The sequence below is a fragment of the Peromyscus eremicus genome, chromosome 3 (assembly GCF_949786415.1).
Source record: "Peromyscus eremicus chromosome 3, PerEre_H2_v1, whole genome shotgun sequence".
In the NCBI taxonomy this organism is placed as follows: domain Eukaryota; kingdom Metazoa; phylum Chordata; class Mammalia; order Rodentia; family Cricetidae; genus Peromyscus; species Peromyscus eremicus.
Window position 1 is genome coordinate 49739677 of NC_081418.1, and position 20392 is coordinate 49760068.

At 39.9% G+C, this 20392-nt stretch overlaps 1 protein-coding gene and 1 long non-coding RNA gene across 5 annotated transcripts in view; one reads left to right on the forward strand and one right to left on the reverse strand.

The window, feature by feature from the left end:
* Window positions 1-20392, forward strand: part of Ift56 (intraflagellar transport 56) — a 48151-nt gene that overhangs the window by 25313 nt on the left and 2446 nt on the right. For 2 of the 3 annotated variants that reach the window (XM_059257587.1, XM_059257586.1), the window contains exons 12-17: window positions 354-417; window positions 6094-6182; window positions 7819-7902; window positions 9092-9161; window positions 15802-15908; window positions 19107-19240. In XM_059257587.1, the coding sequence (XP_059113570.1) occupies window positions 354-417; window positions 6094-6182; window positions 7819-7902; window positions 9092-9161; window positions 15802-15908; window positions 19107-19240 (548 nt within the window). Of the gene's footprint in view, window positions 1-353; window positions 418-6093; window positions 6183-7818; window positions 7903-9091; window positions 9162-9581; window positions 9928-15801; window positions 15909-19106; window positions 19241-20392 lie in introns of those variants that run through there. The other variant, XM_059257588.1, reaches the window with a different exon arrangement.
* LOC131906810 (uncharacterized) overlaps window positions 1-20392 on the reverse strand; it is a 48790-nt gene that overhangs the window by 7832 nt on the left and 20566 nt on the right. For both annotated transcript variants that reach the window (XR_009378205.1, XR_009378204.1), the window contains exon 2: window positions 14577-14668. This is a non-coding gene — a long non-coding RNA (uncharacterized LOC131906810). The remainder of the gene's footprint in view (window positions 1-14576; window positions 14669-20392) is intronic.

Genomic DNA, 20392 nt, shown 5'->3' on the forward strand with positions numbered 1-20392 from the left:
TGCATAAATAAAGGAGTCTAATATAATCCTTGTTATGTCCATGGCTTCTGTACAAAGTTCAGACACAGTCAGAGTGTGTTACATATTTGTTGAATGTGTAAATTAATTTATTTATTACATGGATTTTAGGGTGGAATTTGGAGGTTAGATTCCTCTCTAATCGACTCTACTTAAGTTTTCACACAATTTCAGGTTGTATTTTTCTTGGTGCTTGTAATAATAAGCTAATAAGAACTTGATTATGATTTAAAACATGTTAAATGACATACATGAAAATGCATTGTAATCGTAAGTACAATATAAATAAAATACTGTGCCTGCTTCCTCTCTCTCAGTTCTGTTCTGTTTTGCAGAGGGATCATATGAAAATTGCCCAGCAGTTTTTCCAGTTAGTAGGAGGATCGGCTAGTGAGTGTGGTATGTCTATGGTCTGTCCTTTGAACCCAGTTCATACTGGAGTTGGTCGATATTGATTAGTGGAGTCTAACCATCGAGGGATTCTTGTTATGCTTTTTGTTATGAAGCAAGGAGTTAGAAATTGGAGTGGAGCGCTAAGGATGTAGCTCATTTAGTAGCATGCTCACCTAGTACTCACAAGGTCTTGGGTTTGATCTCTAGCACCACATTAAGCTAACATGATAGCTGGTACCTATAATTCTAGCCCTCAAAACAGAAACAGGCTGATCAGAAGTTCGAGGAGTTCTTGGCTCCATGGGGAAGGCCAGCCTGGGATATAGGAAACTGTTGCAATAATAACACTCCCACAAATAAACACAACAATAAGAGAAAATATCAGAATTATCCCTTTTGAACATGTCGATAAAGAGGGATAAGAAAGGGCTGGAGAGATGGCTCAGTGGTTAAGAAAACTTGCTGCTCTTCCAGAGGACTCAAGTTCAATTCCCAGCACCCACATCAGGTGGTTTACAACTGCCTGTATCCCCAGCTCAGGGGAATCCAGAATTCCTTTCTGGACTTCACAGGCACCTGCACTCACATGTGTACGTGCCATAATTAAAAATAAAATAGGTTTTTTAGAAAAAAAAAAAAAAAAGACTGGGTAGTGGTGGTACACACCCTTAATCCCAGCATTCAGGAGATCTCTGTGAGTTTGAGGCCAGTCTGGTCTACAGAGTGAGGTCCAGGACAGCCAGGCCTACATAGGGAAACCCTGTCTCTAAATAAATAAATAAATAAATAAATAAATAATAAATAAATAAATAAATAAATAAATAAATAAATAATAAATAAATAAATAAATAAATAAATAAATAAATAAATAAATAAATAAAAATAAATAAATAAAGGATATGAGGCTAGAGAAATGGCTCGTCAGTTAAGAGCACTGTCTGTTCTTACAGAGGACCTGAATTCAATTCACATTACCCACATGACAACCCACAACTGTTTGTAACTCCAGTCCCAGGGAAACTGATGTCCTTTTCTGTCCTCTATGTATTCCAGGTACACATACGATCCACAGACATAAGTTAGGCAAAACACTCATACACATAAAAAATAAGTATAATTTTTAAAAGTGTGATATGAGAATAAATAAATAGGAATAAATTTGCTCCTTAGTTCCTGAGAATTTTAAGTCTAAATTAGTTTTTTTTTTTTCCTCTTTTTTTTGTTTTTTGAGACAGGGTATCTCTGTGTAGCCCTGGCTATCCTGAAACTCACTCTGTAGACCAGGCTGGCCTTGAACTCAGAGATCCACCAGTTTCAGCCTTCCAAGTGCTGGGATTGAAGGCATTCACCTCCACTGCCCAGCGATAAATTAGTTTTAATATGAAATGTTCTGACTAAATTTTTAGCAACTTCTTATATATTAACCTTCTGGCATGTTGCAGATTCACCTCCCGCCCCCCATGGGTCATCTGCCTTTATATTTCACTTTTTTGTTGTTGTTGTTTTGAGACAGGGTCTTATTATGTAGTCTTGGCTGGCCTGGAACTCACTATGTAGAGCAGGTTGGCTTTCAATTTATGATCATCTGCTTCTGCCTCCCAAGTGCTGGGATTACAGCATGCATCACCACATCCAGCAAAGTCTAACTTCAGAGCATATTTTATTGCTTATGAAAATAACCCAGACTGAGCAGATGGCTCCATGGTAAAGCACTTGTAATACAAGCATGAGGACCTGAGTTTGGAGCCCTGGTACCCATGCGCATCAGGACAGAGTGACGGACATCTGTAATCCCAGTGCTGCTGTGAGCTGGGAAGTGGAGCTAGAGAATCCCTGGAAGTTTGCCGGGCAGCTAGCCTGGCATATGCAGCCAAGCTGCAAGAGAGCCCGACTCAAACAAGCTAGAAGGCAAGGAACCACATATGAGATTGTCCTCGGACCCCCTCATGAATGCCGTAGTATATACACAGACAAACATGCATACACATCATACATGTACACACATTTGTCACACACATAAAAAGGGAAAAATTAAAACTGAAGGCCAGTGAGCTGAGCTGGTGGGTTAAGACATTTGCTTCCAAAGCTGATGACCTGAGTTTGTCAAAACCCACATGGTAGAAGGAGAGAACCAACTTCTACAACTTGTCCTCTGACCTCCACATGTGCACCATAGCAGATTCATGGCCACACTCATATATACCCAATTCAAAATGTATAAATAAATGTGATAAAACAAACCTTAAATGTTAAAAAATAATAAGAGGCCATTAAAAAAGAAAGAGAGTTGGCTCAGTGGTTAAGAGCATGTATTACTCTTGCAGAGGACTGGAGTTTGGTTCCCAGCACTCATGTTGGGCTGCTCACAACTGTCTGTAACTCTAGCTCCAGGGAATTTGGTGCCTTTCTCTGGCTTCTGTGGGCATGTGGAATACTCTCACACACACATAAATAAACAATATTTAAAAAGAGAGAAAGAGGGGCTGGAGAAATGGCTCAGAGGTTAAGATCACTTGCTGGTCTTCCAGAAGTCCTGAGTTCAATTCCAAGCAATCACTTGGTGGCTCACAACCATCTGTAATGAGAACTGGTGCCCTCTTCTGGTGTACAGGCAGACATGCATACGTAATAAATCAACCAGAGAGAGGATAGATGGATGGATGGATGGATAGATGGATAGATTGATTGATAGATACATAGATATAGAAGATGATAGATAGATAGATTTTTAAGTCCTGGTATTACAGATATATGTCATTACACTGAGTTTCTCCCTCCCCACCCCCTATCCTGTTAAAAAATTTAAATCTGCTGGGAATAGTGTCTTTAGTCCCAGCACTCTGGAGGCAGAGGCAGATGGATCTCAGAGTTCCAGGCCAGCCTGGTTTACAGAGCAAAAAATTATACTTGCTGAACTGATTGTTAACTTTTTTTAATTGCTCCTGAAGATTCACAAATGTTTCTCCAACATTACTTATTGAATAGTATTTCTTTTCCCTATTTCATTTTTTTATTTGTACAACAAAACTTACTAAAGCATTGGGGATATAGCAGCACATAAAACAAGAATCCCTGCCCTGTGGGCTTACAGTCTAGTGGGACATGGTACAGAACTAGATTATGAAACATAGCAGATTGTAGCAAACCTTAACCAGCACGGAGTCTTTGGAGTGCCATGGAGTGGATGAGGATGTCATCCTAGCATCTGCTATCTTTTTTTTTTTAATTTTTAAGTTTATTATTATTTTTTTAAATTTATTTTTCTATTATCAGCTTGATAGAGTACAAATTCTTATCCTAATAGTGAAATGTTTCATTGAGGTTTGCTCAGTAATTGAGTAAAACCAAAACTTATTATAAGCCACAGTCATCCTAGGGTCCCCCCTGCCATATAGCCTCCCTGGTTCTGTGGGTTGCAGTCTGATTGTTCTTTGCTTTATATCTAGAATCCACTTATGAGTGAGTACATACCATGTTTGTCCTTCTGGGTTTGGGTTACCTCACTCAGGATGATATTTTCTAGTTCCATCCATTTGCCTGCAAATTTCATGCCGTCATTGTTTTTCTCTGCTGAGTAGTACTCCATTGTGTATATGTACCACATTTTCTTAATCCATTCTTCAGTTGACAGGCATCTAGGTTGTTTCCAGATTCTGGCTATTACAAATAGTGCTGCTGTGAACACAGTTGAGCATGTATCTTTGTGGTATGATTGAGCATTCCTTGGGTATATGCCCAAGAGTGGTATGGCTGTGTCTTGAGGTAGATTCCCAATTTTCTGAGAAACCGCCATGCTGATTTCCACAGTGGTTGTACAAATTTGCATTCCCACCAACAGTGGAGGAGTGTTCCCTTTGCTCTGCATCCTCTCCAACATATGCTGTCTTCAGTGTTTTTGATCATAGCCATTCTGACAGGTGTAAGGTGGTATCTCAGAGTTGTTTTGATTTGCATTTCTCTGATGATTAAAGATGTTGAGCATTTCTTTAAATGTCTTTCTGCCATTTGTAATTCTTCGTTTGAGAATTCTCTGTTTAGCTCTTTAGCCCATTTTTTAATTGGATTGTGCAGTATTTTGATATCTAGTTTCTTGAGTTCTTTATATACTTTGGAGATCAGTCCTCTGTCAGATGTGGGGTTGGTGAAGGTCTTTCCCCATTCTGTAGGCTGTCTTTTTGTTTTATTGACTGTGTCTTTTGCCCTACAAAAGCTTCTCAGTTTCAAGAGGTCCCATTTATTAATTGTTGTGCTCAGTGTCTGTGCTGTTGGTGTTATATTTAGGAAGTGATCTCCTGTGCCAATGTGTTCAAGAGTACTTCCTACTTTCTCTTCTATTAAGTTTAGTGTAACTGGATTTATGTTGAGGTCTTTGATCCACTTGGACTTGAGTTTTGTGCATGGTGACAGATATGGATCTATTTGTAATCTTTTACATATTGACATCCAGTTATACCAGCACCATTTGTTGAAGATACTTTCTTTTTTCCATTGTATAGTTTTGGCTTCTTTGTCAAAAATCAGGTGTTCACCTGTGGGGCCTGGGCAGGCATCTCCATGACGGGTAAGGTGACCTGCTGACGTCCCACGCAACCCAAGTCAGAAGCTCATTATTTAATAAAAGGGGGACCTGTAAGTCCCTGGCCCCCGTTTTGGGTAACTGTTGTCTTGCTTGCGGATCTTGACCTTGATATCCTCCCTATGCTAATTCTCTGCCAGGTTCCACCCTCCTGAATACTTAAGGGAAGTTCCTTGTCTGTGTATCCTGAATAATGGGCATTAACAGCTTAGATGCAAGATTATAAAACATCAGTAGTGAAATTCTGCCCTCCGGGGTTCTCCCATTGTGCTGTAAGCCTGTATTTAAGACCTCCTCCCTCCTTCAATAAATGACATTCGGCATTTAAAATTAAATATATATATGTATGTATATATATATATATACATACATATATATATACTGCGAATGTAATCTATGAATACCACAAATATGATTAATATCATGAGTGTAATTAATGAATATCATGAGTGTAATTTAAAAAAAATCAGGTGTTCACATGTGTGTGGATTAATGTCAGGGTCTTCAAGTCGATTCCATCGGTCTGTATGTCGGTTTTATAGCATCTGCTCTCTTAAATAGAAGTGTAAGATCAGAATCAGGTAGCTCCATGGCACATTATTCCCCTGCTTGAGTTTGGAGGTGCTACGTTGTATTGGACAGGTAAATGTGGAGACGGGACCATATTGATTGAGTTGAAGTCCATACCAGTTGCATAAACCAAAGCTCCATAAAGGCAGTCTAGGGAATACCAAAACCAGTATACTTGCAGGGGATGTGTTTCCTGTGGACTAGAGGGAGTTGACCCTCGAGCCTGGGGCCAGCAGAATCCACAATTTTAAAATCAGGACTAAGAAAAGGGTCCTGGGATTCATTATTTTATTTTAGATAGAGTTTCACTATGTATCCTTGGCTGTCTTGGAACTCTCTATATAGACCAGGCTGGCCTTGAACTTACAGAAATCCACCTGCCTCTGCCTCCTGGTGCTGGGTTTAAAGGCATGTGCCACAACATTCTGCTGCATTCCTATTTCTAAATTCTACAGTAATTCAAATTTTAACTGAAGACAACTTCTGGTTTCATGAATTTCTATGGTTTCTTTTCCCTTTCCTTAACCCCATTTTAGATACAATACCAGGGAGGCAGTGTATGGCTTCGTGTTTCTTCCTGCTTAAGCAATTTGATGATGTCTTGATTTACCTCAACTCTTTTAAGGTCAGTATGAATTATCTATGTAACTTTATATATGAAACACTTTATATGCTGTGTTAGATGGGAATGATGGCTGAGGCAGGAAAATTAAGAGTTCAAGGCCAAATCGGGCATGGTGGTGCATGCCTTTAATCCCAGAACTCAGGAGGCAGAGGTAGGCTGATCTCTGTGAGTTAGAGGCTAGCCTGGTCTACAGAGCAAGTTCAAGGACAGCCAAGGCTACATAGTGAGCCCCTTCTCAAAACAACAACAAAAAAGGAATTCAAGGAGAATCATGCCCCCTCCCCAAAGTTATACATTTGCAGCTAGCTTTTTTTCTCTGCTGGTGTGATAGCATCAGGGAATTAATCTAAATCCTTTTTTTGTTTGTTTGGTTGGTTGGGTTTTTTTGAGACAGTTTCTCTGTGTAGTCCTGGATGTCCTGGAACTCACTCTGTAGATCAGGCTTGTTGTGGAATATATTTTAAGGTGTGTTACTTTTGTTTATGTTACATTTGTTTAACTCTGTGAAGGTGTGTTACTGTGCCTGTCTAAAACACCTGATGGTCTAATGAAGAGCTGAATGGCCAATAGCGAGACAGGAGAAAGGACAGGCGGGCAGACAGGCAGAAAGAAATAAGAGGAGAAAATCTGGGAAAGAGGTCAAGGAGTAGCCAGAGAAAGAGGAGGACATCAGGGGCCAACCACCCAGCTATACAGCCAGCTGTGAAGTAAGAGTGAAAGTAAGATTACAGAAGTAAGAGAAAGGTAAAAGCCCAGAGGCAAAAGGTAGATGGGATAATTTTAGTTAAGGAAAGCTGGCTAGAAATAAGCCAAGCTAAGGCCGGGCATTTTAAGTAAGACTCCATGTGATTTATTTGGGAGCTGGGTGGCAGGCCCCCCAAAAAAGCAAAAGAGCAAAAACAACCAACAACATAGGCTGGCCTCAAACTCAGAGAACCACCTGCTTTTGCCTCCCAAGTTTGACGATAGGAGGGGTATGCCACCATACCTGGCTTAATTCCTTAAGATTATTCCTGGGGGGGGGGGGGGGGCAGCAAATTGCTTCAAAAGCCTGGTGACCTGAGTTGAATGAAAGAAAGAGCTCCAGCTGACACCACAAAATTGTCCTTTGACCTCCACATGTGCCATGGCACGCGCGCACATGTGCGCGCGCGTACACACACTTTAAATACTCATCTATTTATTTATTAAGTATACAGTGTTCTGTCTGCATGTATCCCTGCACACCAGATCTCATTACAGATGGTTGAGAGCCACCACGTGGTTGCTGGGAACTGAACTCAGGTCCTCTGGAAGAGCAGCCAGCGCTCTTAACATCTGAGCCATCTCTCCAGCCCTAATTTTTTTTCCTTTGAGACAAGGTTACACTATGTCACTTAGGCTGGCTTGGAATTCATTATGTAGACCAGGCTGGTGTCAAACTCACAGAGATGTGTCTGCCTCTGCCTCCTGAGGGCCAGGATTAAAGGTATGTGGCAGCATGCCCAGCAATAATAAACTTTAAGAAGTTTTTTTTTTAGCTAGTGTAGCTGATGATTATTCATTATTACTCATTATTTTACCAGTCAGTATAGCTGATGATTTTATATTTTACATATTAATATTCAGCGTGTCCTGTTCTTGACACATTTTTCAGAGTTACTTCTACAATGATGACATCTTTAACTTTAATTATGCCCAAGCCAAAGCTGCAACTGGTAACACCAGTGAGGGCGAAGAGGTGAGTACCTGCTTTTGTTCTGTCTTTAACGTGGTCTGTGTGCACATGCCTTTAATCATGGCACTCAGGAGGCAGAGGCAAGTGGATTTTTGTAAGCTCAAGGCCAGCCTGGTCTACAGAGCGAGTCCCAGAACAGCCAGGGCTACACAGAGAAACCCTGTCCTGAAAAACAAAACAAAAAAAACACAAACAAAAAATTATGACACTTATTAGGGTGCCTGCTTTTGAAGGCATTTGAATGATCATACCTAAAAGCATTCTTTGCTTCTTCTCACTAAAATAAAATAGCCAAGTGTAAAGGACTATTATAGGTTGATTTAGCTGCGGACTGGTACCCCAGTCCTATAAACCCTGAACCGCATAGCAAGACTGTGCCTCAAAAAAACAAAATAGTCCAGAGAGATGGCTCAGTGGGTTAAGGAACTAGCTGTGCAAGCCTGGTGACCCAACTCACCCCTAGAGCCCACATAAAAAGGCTGGCTGTGGTGGCATCTTGTAGAAGGGAGGCAGAAGCAGGAGAACTACCCGGAGCTTGCAGGCCAGCTAACCTGGAGTATGCAGCACCCGTGGCAGCAAAATAAAAGGCCTGCTTCAGCAATGTGGGAGACAGGAAACAACTTCTGAAAGGTGTTCTCTGACCTCCGTATGTACATCGTGTTACACATGTACCATACACTCCTGTGTGCACAAGCACAGACACACACATATACACACACATACACACACACACACACACACACACACACAGTAAATAAATGATTTTAATTTGTTTCTTTATGGTTTACATTAAAAAGTACAGTATCAGGCTAGAGAGATAGCTCAACCATTAAGAGCACTTACTGGCTTTTGCAAAGACCAGGGTTTAGTTCCCAGCACCTATATAGTGGCTTATGACTTCCTATAATCCAAATTCCAGGGCATCTGACACCTTCTTCTATCTTCTGTGGGCTCTTGCATGTTCATAGTGTGCATAAACTCAAGCAGACACACATGCATACATATAAATATAAATAATCTTTTAAAAAGTATAGTGTCAATCAACATACAGATTTTATAATATTAATATTTTCCTTTACTTCAGTTTTGGTAGTAAACTCTAAGGCTACAGTATCAGCAGCCTGGTCTAGTTGATTATGTCCATTTTTATTGCTGACCTGGCCTCTTGTTTACTCCCTTTCCTCTCTCCTAGGTTTTCCTCCTGATCCAAAGCGAGAAGTTGAAAAATGATTACATTTACCTCAGTTGGTTAGCTCGCTGCTGTAAGTTTTCTTTCTCGACATCAGAAGGCTCCTCCTTTTCTTTCCCATTATGTAATCTGTTTGAAAATCACATTAAGCATTTCCTACACTTCTTTGTTCTGTAGAATGAGTAGACACTGAAATGAAGGGTTATTTATGTTCCTTGGTAAGAGCTGCCATGGGAATATGATGTGTAACTTCGCCCATGATTAGTTCCACCATTCACACTGACATACCACTGCCATTGCAGCAAGATGTCAGCTTCTTTTAGCTTTATTAAAGCTTCCAGACTCTGTATTCAGCGCCATTAGGGAAATGGTGCTGTCAGGCTGGTTTTACCTTTTCATTTTTCAAACCTGAAAAGTAGCAACATGTCAAAATATAATTTTTGTTCACTGATAACCTGTAATAAGTCTCTCATATCTTTTCCTCTTTTCTCAGATTTTTTTGCATATCTTCATTATACATAGTGCCAGGTTTCATCAAGACAACTTCAAGTATATCATATACTCTGACCATATCCACCCCACATACTCTCCCATAGTTTTCTCCATTCCCCATCTCCCTTCTGCTTTCATATCCTATGGAGAATTGGTCTTGTGAATCTGTATAAAATCTAGGATGTACAGATGAGAGAAGGTGTTTGTCTGAGTTTTCATATGTTAATACAATGCTCTTAAGTTGTATTATTTTCTAAAACATAATTTCATTGTTCTTTATATCCTGTATATGTGTGTGTGTACCATATTTTATCTGTTCATCTGTAGTGGGCACCTGGGCTATTTCTCCAGCATGGCTATTATGAATACTGCAGAAATAAACATAAATGTGCAAGTGTCTATGCTATAAAGACCTGGAATCATAGTGTAGTTCTATTTTAGGCAGTCTTGCTTTGTTGTTTTGTGGTCTAGGGATCAAACCTGGGGCCTCGTGCTGTACCACTCTAACCCAGCCCCACTATTTTGAGATTTTGAGAAACTTTGATAACAGCCTTTTGTACCCGGTGGACTGATTTATATTCCCACCAATGGTGTGTAGTTCCTTCTATCCACACTCTCTGTACTTGTTCTGTTAGATGACCATCCTGACTGGGAAGAGATGGAGTCCCATGTGGTTTTAATTTTCATGTCTCTGACTGCTAAGGTTGTTGAACATTAGCATATGCTTATTGGCCATTACAGTTTATATTTTCAGAACTGTTCATTTTCTTAGCCCATTTGTTTGTTGGGTTATTTAGATTTTGGGTATTTTGAGTTGTTGAAACTCTTTACATATTCCAGACATTAATCTTCCATCAGATATATAGCTAAACGATATTTCTGCCCTTTCTGTAGGCTGCTTCTTCACTCAGATGTTTCTTAGGCCACATAGAAGCTTCTTAATTCAAGAAATCCCATTTGTTAAGTCTTGGCCTCAGTTATTAAGCTGTTAGAATGCTTTTCAGAAAGACCTTGTCTATGGCTCTAGCTTGGAGCATTTTCCCTGTGACTTCTTCTAAGAGTTTTAGTTGCAGCTCTTAGGCTAAGGTCCGTATTTTTAAGTGGAATGAGAGACGGACCTGATTTCTGTCTTCTTTATGTGGATGTCCACTTCCCCAGCACCATTTGTTTTAAAGGCTCTGTTTCCCCAGTTGAGGTTTGGAAACCCTTGTCAAACTCAGGCAGCCATAACTGCACTGATTGAATTGTAGGTCCTTTATTCTGTTCCACTGAGTTAGTTACATGTCTGCTTTTCTGCCCAGACCTCTTTTGTACGTCTGTGTGAATTGTAGCGTTTTATTTTGTTTTTGTTTTTTCTGTTACTGTGAGGAATGTCTTTAGAACTTTTGTGGCAATTGCATTGAAATCGTATGTCCCTTTGGTAATACAGCCGTTTTTTATTTTGCTGACTCAATACCATAGTGGCTCTTTCATTTTTCTAGTGCCTTTTTTTTTTGTGAGTGTTTACAATTCCATTGTTGGGTCTCTTACTTCCTTGGTTAGGTTTATTCCCAGTTGTTGTGCTGTCTTTAAAGCTATTATAAATGGAATTGTTTCCCTGATTTCTTTCTTGGCAAGTTTGTTATTGGTATATAGAAAAGCTACTACTTTTTAAACCATGTTAGTTTTTGTATACTGTTTTTGTATACATTGTAGAAAGGGTTCATCGGTTTTAAAAGTTTTCCTATAGAATTTTTAGAGTTTCCAGTGTGTAAGATCATACCATCTAGCTGGGCGGTGGTGGCACACGCCTTTAATCCCAGCATTGAGAGGCAGAGCCAGGTGGATCTTTGTGAGTTTGAGGCCAGCCTGGGCTACAGAGTGAGTTCCAGGACAGGCGCAAAGCTACACAGATAAAGCCTGTCTGGAAAAAACAAAAAACAAAACAAAACAAAAAAGATCATACCATCTACAAGTAGGGATAATTTGACCTATTACTATTGTTTTATTTGTTTCTCTTGTCTTATTGCTCTAGCTAAGACTTCAAGGACTATATTGAATAAGAGTAGAGAAAGTTTTAAAACATTAAAATTTATTTTTGTTTTTGTCTTTTTGCGACAGGATTTCTCTGTGTAGTTTTGGTGCCTGTCCTGGAGCTCACTCTGTAGCCCAGGCTGGCCTCGAACTCACAGACATTTGCCTGGCTCTGCCTCCTGAGTGCTGGGATTAAAGGTGTGCGCTGCTGCCCCCGCCGCCCCCGCCACGGCCACCCATCGACATTAAGATTTCTTAAAGGGTAGAGAAAATGGACACCTGGTTTTAGTGAAAAGTCTTTGAGTTTCCCCATTTAGTATAATGTTTGCTATAGGTTTTCTCTTTGCCTATTTACCATTCTCCTGTGGTTTGCCCTTTCCTATGCCTTCATAGGGTGTCTATCTTTTCAGTGTGTATGATTCCTTCCACTTAGTTTTCTTTTAGTGAACATAAATTACTTTTAGTTTGTATTTATCATGGCAAGTTTTTCTTTCTTCAGCTATGAAGCATAGCTTTGCTGAGTATAGTAATCTGGGTTGGCGATTATTGTCTTTGAGAATTTGAAATACGACATTCCATGCATTCCTGACTTTTAGAATTTCTGTTGCAAAATTTACCCTTGTTTAATGGAGTTGCCTTTACATTCTCCCATGAAGCTTCTAATATTCTTTGGGCCCCTATATGTTTAGTGTTTTAACTATGGCATGGGAGGTTCTTTTCTGGTCTTATCTTGGCATTCTAAAAGCCTCCTTCCTATATCTGGATAAATATCTCTTTCCCTAGATTTTCACATTTTCTACTGTGATCTTATTAATACGTCTGTACCTTTGTCTTCAATGTCTCTCTGTTCTATGCCCATGAATTATATATTTAATCTTTTCATCATGTCCTATATATCTCATTTCTTCATCTTCTATTAATACTTCATTTTCATTGTTATATAACTGTCCTAATTCATGGTATTAATCATCATTCTCTAAAGGAACAAAACCGAGAGAATGTGTACACACACACACACACACACACACACACACACACACACACACATATATAATTTGCTATACTAGCTTACAGGCTAGGGTCCAGATAGTTCAACTATGGCTGTCTCATGGTGGAAAGACTGCGAATCTGGTAGGTATTCAATCCCAAGGGGGGGACATTTCACCAGTCTCCCAATCCGGCACTGGAGTCCTAGAGGACTGACTCCAGAGAGCTGCTGAGCTTCAGTCTGTGTTGGAATCCCAAAGAAGTTAGTTCTAGTGTAGGCGAAGGAATGCATTAGCAAAAGGGCAAGTGAACTTGTCAGTTAGAGTGAGGGCAAGCAGGTAAAAAGCAAAAGCTTCCTTTTCCCAAGTGTTTCTATGTAGGCTGCTACCCTGAGTTGTGGCCCACATTTAGGGTGGGTCTTCTGGCCTCAAATAATCAATTAAGAGAACCCCTGACAGGCATGTCCAGAACCTTGAGTTTTAGTTGATTCCAGATATAGTCGAGTTGATAACCAAGATTAGCTGTCACACTCATCTACTTTCTCCCAAGCCCTGATACTGTCTTCCACTTGATCCATTCTACTGGCAAGGCCTCCCACCAAAGTTTTGTATGACTTACTGAATTTTTCACTTTCAAAATTTCAGTTAAGTTTTTCTAGTATTTCCTATTATGAATTCATTTTCATATCTATTTGACTTTTAAATTTTATTTTATTTTATTTTAGCAATTTAGGGCTTAAAAAATTTTTTTATGTTCATGCAATGCTTGTCCAGGCCACAAGAGGGCATTGGATCCCCTGGAACTGGAGTTACAGACAGTTGTGGGTCATCTTGTGGGTTCAGGGAACCGAATCTGAGTCCTCTGGAAGAGCAGCCAGTGCTCTTAACCACTGAGCCATCTTTGATTTCAACGAATGTTCTCATATTCTTTCTTTTGAATTCTTTGTCCAGTATTTCACCTAATTCATTTCACTCTCACTAGACTGTATTACTGTGAAATTACTAATTTTTAGGGTAGTTGTATTGTCTTGATTTTTCAGGGTTTTTATGTTTCTGCACTGGGACAAGTATGGACTAAAGATGTGTGCCACTACACCTGGCTCTGAATTGGGCTTTGCACATATGGGATTATGTTTTTGGTTGGATTTTGTTTTTTCAATCACTTGTATTCTTTCAGTGAAAGTGTTTTCAGTGTTCAGTGTTTTTTCTCCCCTTCTGGTCCCAGAGTGTAGTTCAGCAGCTAAAACCTCAGCCCTCATGCTCAGAGCACTAGGCCCAATATGCAGCTCTGTTCTCAGAGTAGAATAGTAACTGAAGAAACAATTCTGACTATGGATATGCCTACCATGAAAATGTAGCAGCAGTCAATTAAAAGCAACCACCTCTCCAATTCCAATAATTTTAGGAATTAAAGGAATAAGAATAGTACATTGTATGCTATAATATTAGTTATTAATGGTAGTAATAGAAGGGAAATAAACTGCATAATACTAGTAATTAGACTGAGCAACAGAAAAAAATGTAGGGAGAAAGGATGAACAATAAAGACAGAGAGGCGATAAGTCATCTTCAGTGAAGGGAGAATGAAATCATATCAGATAGCCTAAACAACACTAGCATTCAGGAGGCTGCGACCAGGAGACCCATAATTACAGGTCTACTTATATTCTTTGAGAGCGCCAGTTTAAAAAATATCAAAACAAAAACAAACAAAAAACAGTACCACTTAAGAGGAAGTCAGATCAGAAGTTCCAGGCCATCCTTGGCTACATGGTAAGTTTTGGCTACATGATGTGTTTGTGGTCAGCTTGGGATATATTAAAACTTGTCTAAAAAATAAATGAAGCTGTTTGGAAGACAGAGGGAGGCAGAGCTTTGTGAGTTCAAAGCCATCCTGGTCTACATATGAGTTCTAGACCATCCAGGGCTACAGAGTGAATTTTTTTTTTATAGCTAATCTGGGCTAGAGAGATGGTTTGGTAGTCAAGAGTACTCACTGCTCTTTGAGAGAACTTGATTGGATCCCAGCATCCACATCAGATAGCTCACAAGGGGCTCATAACTCCAGTTCCATGAATAAAACATCAATCTTTAAAATAAAAACCAAAAATAAACAAAATTTTAAAAACAAGAAGTAACAACAACAGGATACAATGGAGGTGGTTCACTAAGTTAAATATTAGATATTAGATAGGAAAACAGAGGAGAAGGAAAGAGAACTCTGGGAGTTCTGTATATGGTGCCTGCTCTGGGCACAAGGGTCAGGCCATTGTTACCATTCGGTCAGATTTCAAATATGTGCCAAGGGCCACTGAGGTGACTCAGCAGGTAAGTGCTTGTCTCCTGGACCCACAGAAAGGTGGAAGAAGAGAACTGACAGGTTTGTGCTCTGACTATCATATATGAACCCTGGCACATAGCCCTCAAGGCCAAACACAGGCATCACACACACACGGTAATAAATGAACATTTTAAAACTATACTTAAAATGTTCAGTACGTTTTTGTAGTCACAGGACAATTTTAGCAATTACATATTCTTTTTGTTGGTGGTGCTAGTAGTATTTTGAGGCAAAGTCTCTGTGTCCCAGGCTGGCCTTAAACTTCCGATCCCATTGCCTTAATCTTTCGAAAGCTGGAATTACAAGCAAGGACCACCACACCTGGCCAGCAGTCAGATTCTGTGAGGATGAAACTGAGCAGGAGTGAATGAATAATAACCATACTCTTTAGCAAAGTAGAAACTTCTAGAAATCAACCCAGTCTAAAAGATAATTAAGTAAGTCTTAAATATTTTAAGTTTGGTCTAATTCTGGTAAGGAGCCAGTTAAATGGCAACACCTCACCATTTTGTATTTGGGGATATAAATCCAAGTCCCCAACAGTAAAGGACTTAGTTCTGGAACATTTAAAAAGCTTCAGCCTGGGGGCTGAAGTGATGTTCAGTGGTTAAGAGTACTTGTTGATCTTGCAAAGGACCAGAATTCAGGTCCCAGCACCCAGTCAACTCATGATTTCTCTCACTCCAGCTCCAGGGGACCTAGTGCTCTCTTCTGGCCTCTAAGGGCACACACACATACACATAAATAAAAACTAAGTTTAAAAATGGTGGTGCACTCCTATAATCCCATCACTTGAGAGGCTCAGGTTGAACAACAGCTTAGGTAATATCTTGAGACACTGTCATAAATAAATAATAAATAACAATTGTTTCCTTTTGTAGATATCATGAATAAAAAACCAAGACTAGCTTGGGAACTTTATCTCAAGATGGAAACCTCTGGCGAGTCCTTCAGCCTCTTACAGCTCATTGCCAACGACTGTTACAAGGTGAGTTTGAGTCCCGGGAAAGGGAAGACAGGAGCGGTGTCATGTTCATCAGCGAAATGATAGTCCTGGAGGCTGGCTAGCTATTGGTGAGAAGACTGTCACCCTTTTTATGAATTATGTGACCTCAGGGATAGGTTAGTATTTCAGAGTCTCATCTGCATATAAACAATGATTCAGAAGGAGGCTTCCGATTTCTAAGGCCCTAAAATCTCAGGAGCTATCAAGGTAGAAATGTTCAGCTGATGGACAGAAATTTGGTTCTGAAACTTGAGAAACATGTCATCTGGAAACAGATTAGGAATCACCATCAGCATTTAAGTATTGATTAGCTAGGTGTGGTAGCACATGCCTCTGATCTCAGCACTTGGAAAGCAGAGGCAGGAGGATCACTTACAAGTTTGGAGGCAGCCTGGGCTACGTAGCGATTTCAAGACCTGTTTTAAAGAAAAAGAAAAATGAAACCCTCAGAAACAGGTTCAGGGCTGGGATGACTTAGTGAGTAAAGGCACCTGCCACCGAGACACCTGGTGATGTGAGTTCAGTCCCTGAAACCTACTTGGTGGAAGGGGAGAACCAATTCCTGTGGCACACTGGCAATCATACACACACACCTAACTTTTCCTGCTTTCTCAGGAAGCTGGGAATATAGGTGAGTGGTAGAGTGTTTGCCTACCATGCTCAAGACCCTAAGTTCAACTCACAGTGCCACAATAAATAAATAAATTTATTGATCTCAGTTCTACAGATAAGAAACATTTTCATACTCCTTACGGGGGGGGGGGGGGTCGGGACATCATCAATCTCAATATCCAAACCAAATTTGGGGGGATCCCTACTTTTGCAGAGTGATTATAGTAAAAACAAATTGATACCCAAATTAATAAGGACTATCATATACATTATGCTGAGTAAAGAAAACAGTTTTGTGTTTTATAACATATATAAAAAATATTCTTGAGCCAGGCAGTGGTGGCGCACGCCTCTAATCCCAGCACTCGGGAGGCAGAGCCAGGCAGATCTCTGTGAATTTGAGGCCAGCCTGGTCTATAGAGTGAGATCCAGGACAGGCGCAAAGCTACACAGAGAAACCATGTCTCAGAAAACAAAACAAAACAAACAATTTTGAAATTATAATTTCAGTGACAAGATTATCAAGAATTATTAGTGGGGGCTGGTGTTGGGGATGCTGAGTATACAGGGAAGGGCTTGTCGTCACTGTAAGCTGGAACCAGGGCAATCTCTGCTGATGGAGGAATCTGGGTCTTGATAGTGGAGGAAGTTAGCATTCCCTGCAGGACTGTTATCTCCACAGTGCCTATGTAAACTTCCTGATTTTGGTATCTTTTTACTGTAGTTTTAGAAGCTATAACCATTGGGAGAAATTGTGAGAGGTACAGGAGACATCATCCTATCTTTGTAATTTCCTATAGTTCTGTAATTATTTAAAAATAAAACGGGGGATGTTAATGGCTGGAGAGATGGCTCAGTGGTTAAGAGCACTTGCTGCTCTTCCAGAGGATCCAGATTTGATTTTCAGCAACCACAGGGTGGTTCACAACCATCTGTAACTTCAGTCTCAGGATTTGATCCTCCTTCTGACATTCATGGGCACCAGGCATCCACACCGTCCACAGAGATGAATGTGCACAAAACACCCCTACACATAAACTAAAACTAAAACTTGGCCAGTGATATCATTCTGTGGGTAAGGCACCCGCTGCCAAACCTGGCAATCTGAGTGTGATCCCTGGAATGCAAATGATGGAAGGAGAGCACCAACTCCCACAAGTTGTCCTCAGACCTCCACATGTTTGCCATGACATGTATGCAGGTAAACAAACAATGAAATAAAAACATAAAAAGAAAATACCTAAGGAAAAAACTAATTAGTGCTATATATAATAATGTAGGTGAATGTTAAAGTTTTGAGCCAAATGCAGTACTTCATATAGATAAAACTCTGAGAGGCAAACTTGATGACATTGTTTAAAAGATGCAGAGGGCCAGTGAGGTGGCTCAGCAGGTAAGGTTACTTGCCACTAAGCAGAGCAAACCTTAGTTTGATCCCTGGGACCCACATGGAAGCAAAGAACTGACTACCCCAAGTTGGCCTCTGACCTCCACACATGCTATAGCAAACATACTCCCCCCAAGACAAAATATAAAGATGCAGAGGTAGAAGATGAAAGTATAAAGAAGGTCTAAGAATTGAGCATAGAAGTGGGAATAGCAATTGCTGCGGAGTGAGGAAGAAGCAGGGATCATTGGCAAGGGATATGCTAAAGTCTTATTTTCCATATTGTGTGGGCCTGGGTGGTCTCTCCACTTGTATTCACACACAGTAAGCTGTACATGTTTCACACATTGCTCTATATGTGTGTTATTTTACATATTGTAAAGAAATGTGAAGACAGAAAGGTAAACCCTGAGAAGAGGAAGAACACTTGTTTTTGAGAGATAGGAAGAAAGATGGGACAAGGGAAGGGTATTATTTGTTCCGAGGGAAGGAAGTTTATGCTCTCTCTGCAGTATAAAGCTGAGAATGCAGTATGGACTTAAGGAAGTGGTCAGTGGCTGAAGTAGGCTGAAGGGGCAACCACATCAACAGTAAAGAGGGTCACCCCGCAATTAGGAGCCTCACAAGCCAACTCAGTCGTGTTCCACATGTCTTGAATGTGTCATGTCTTTGGGAAAGATGTCTGTCAAAATGAATTAAGAGATTTTGTACTTAAAATTGTGACTGCCTAGGCATTCTAAGCATTTAAGATAATCTGGAAAAGATAAGTCTTTTGAGTTGAATATAATCAGGTTAGTATTTAGGAGACTTGAAAATACCTTTTAAAAACAGACAACAATCAGTTTCTCACAAGAGTGGAATAGAATTAGAAGTAACAAATGGCTTGATGGCAGCATGATTCAACAGTATGTAGACAAAATGTTCTATCACTGAAAGTAAGAGCTTGTGGCTTTAAACAAACCTATGCAAATAAACTGGGGTCCTCTCCTATTGGCTAGGAATTGAAATGTACCTAAGTTGCTACCTCAAAATGGTTTTGTGTGTGTGTGTGTGTGTGTGTGTGTGTGTGTGTGTGCGCACGCGATTTGTTTCATCCTGTTCTGTTCTGTACTCCATATATTTCTTTCCTTTCTGCCTCTTGACTAAATGTCAATGCTACCACCATGCTTTCTTTTGTGCAGATGGGCCAGTTCTACTATTCAGCCAAAGCTTTTGATGTCCTAGAGAGGCTGGATCCCAACCCTGAATACTGGGAAGGCAAAAGGGGTGCCTGTGTGGGCATTTTCCAGATGATTTTAGCCGGAAGAGAGCCCAAGTAAGTAAACAAATGGACAGAGGCACTTCTGTCCAACCGCCCCTGGGACAGGTGCCTGTGGAAACTGCAAAGATAGAAACTTTGAGATGTTAGATTTTCTGTATGACCATGTCTTATTTTATGCAATCAAATGACTATAAGTCATACATACTGGGGACACTAAGCGTATGAGAGCCTCCACATCCAGGGCAAGGTATACATCCAGATGAACAGCTCTCTTTGCCTATTGGCTTTTCCTTCTGCTGTCTAATTCAGGCCTCAAAGAAAGAGGAATAGAGTAGACATGGGTGAAATTCTGTTTTTGTTCCTGCCTTCTTATATTCCAGGAAATGCTGAGATATTTGACTATGTAAAACTAAGAGGCTTATAGTTCTATCTGAATAAAAATTAAAATACTTAAATTCCTAGCACTTGGGATCCTGAAGCAGAATTGTGAGCTCAAGTCCAGAAAGGCCATCCTTGGCTAAAATTAATTCATTAATTCAGTATTCTAAAAATAACTCTATGTAATATATTTATTGCTTAATGCATATGGATAGAAAAATTAATAATTTTTCAAGCAAATTATCAAAATTTACCTTCTGCTTTGTATCTATTTACAATCCCAAATAAAAGCACTTGTGTGCAGGAGGTTCCTTGGAGAGAAAGGAATAGAAAACAAGACTATGAAGGAGTGGACCCACAGACAGTCGCCAGTGTTCTGATGAGACAACAGGAAGCTTCAGCCTGCCTCATTATAGTTCATTAAAATCCGAGCTTTAACTATAATGAATTGGAATTTGGGGCTGGAGATAGCTTGTGGTTAAGAACACTTGCTGTTCAGTCATGAGGACTGGAGTTTGAATCCCAGCACATATGACAGATGGCTCACAAACACCTGTAACTTCAGCTCCAAGGGATCTGACACCCTCTTCTAGCCTTCTCAGGCACCTGCATACACATGCAAATCCATTCACACAGACATACACAAAGGGACACATGCATACATAAATAAATAAAATGAATTTTTAAATTTAAATTTTTAATTTTAAATTTAAAGCATTTTTAATTAGTTAAATTATAAATGCTGGATATTCACCAAATTTTAGTCCTTACTGCTATTCACATTTCTATTCTTAGTATATATGAACCCCTTTTAAACCAATCTGTTGA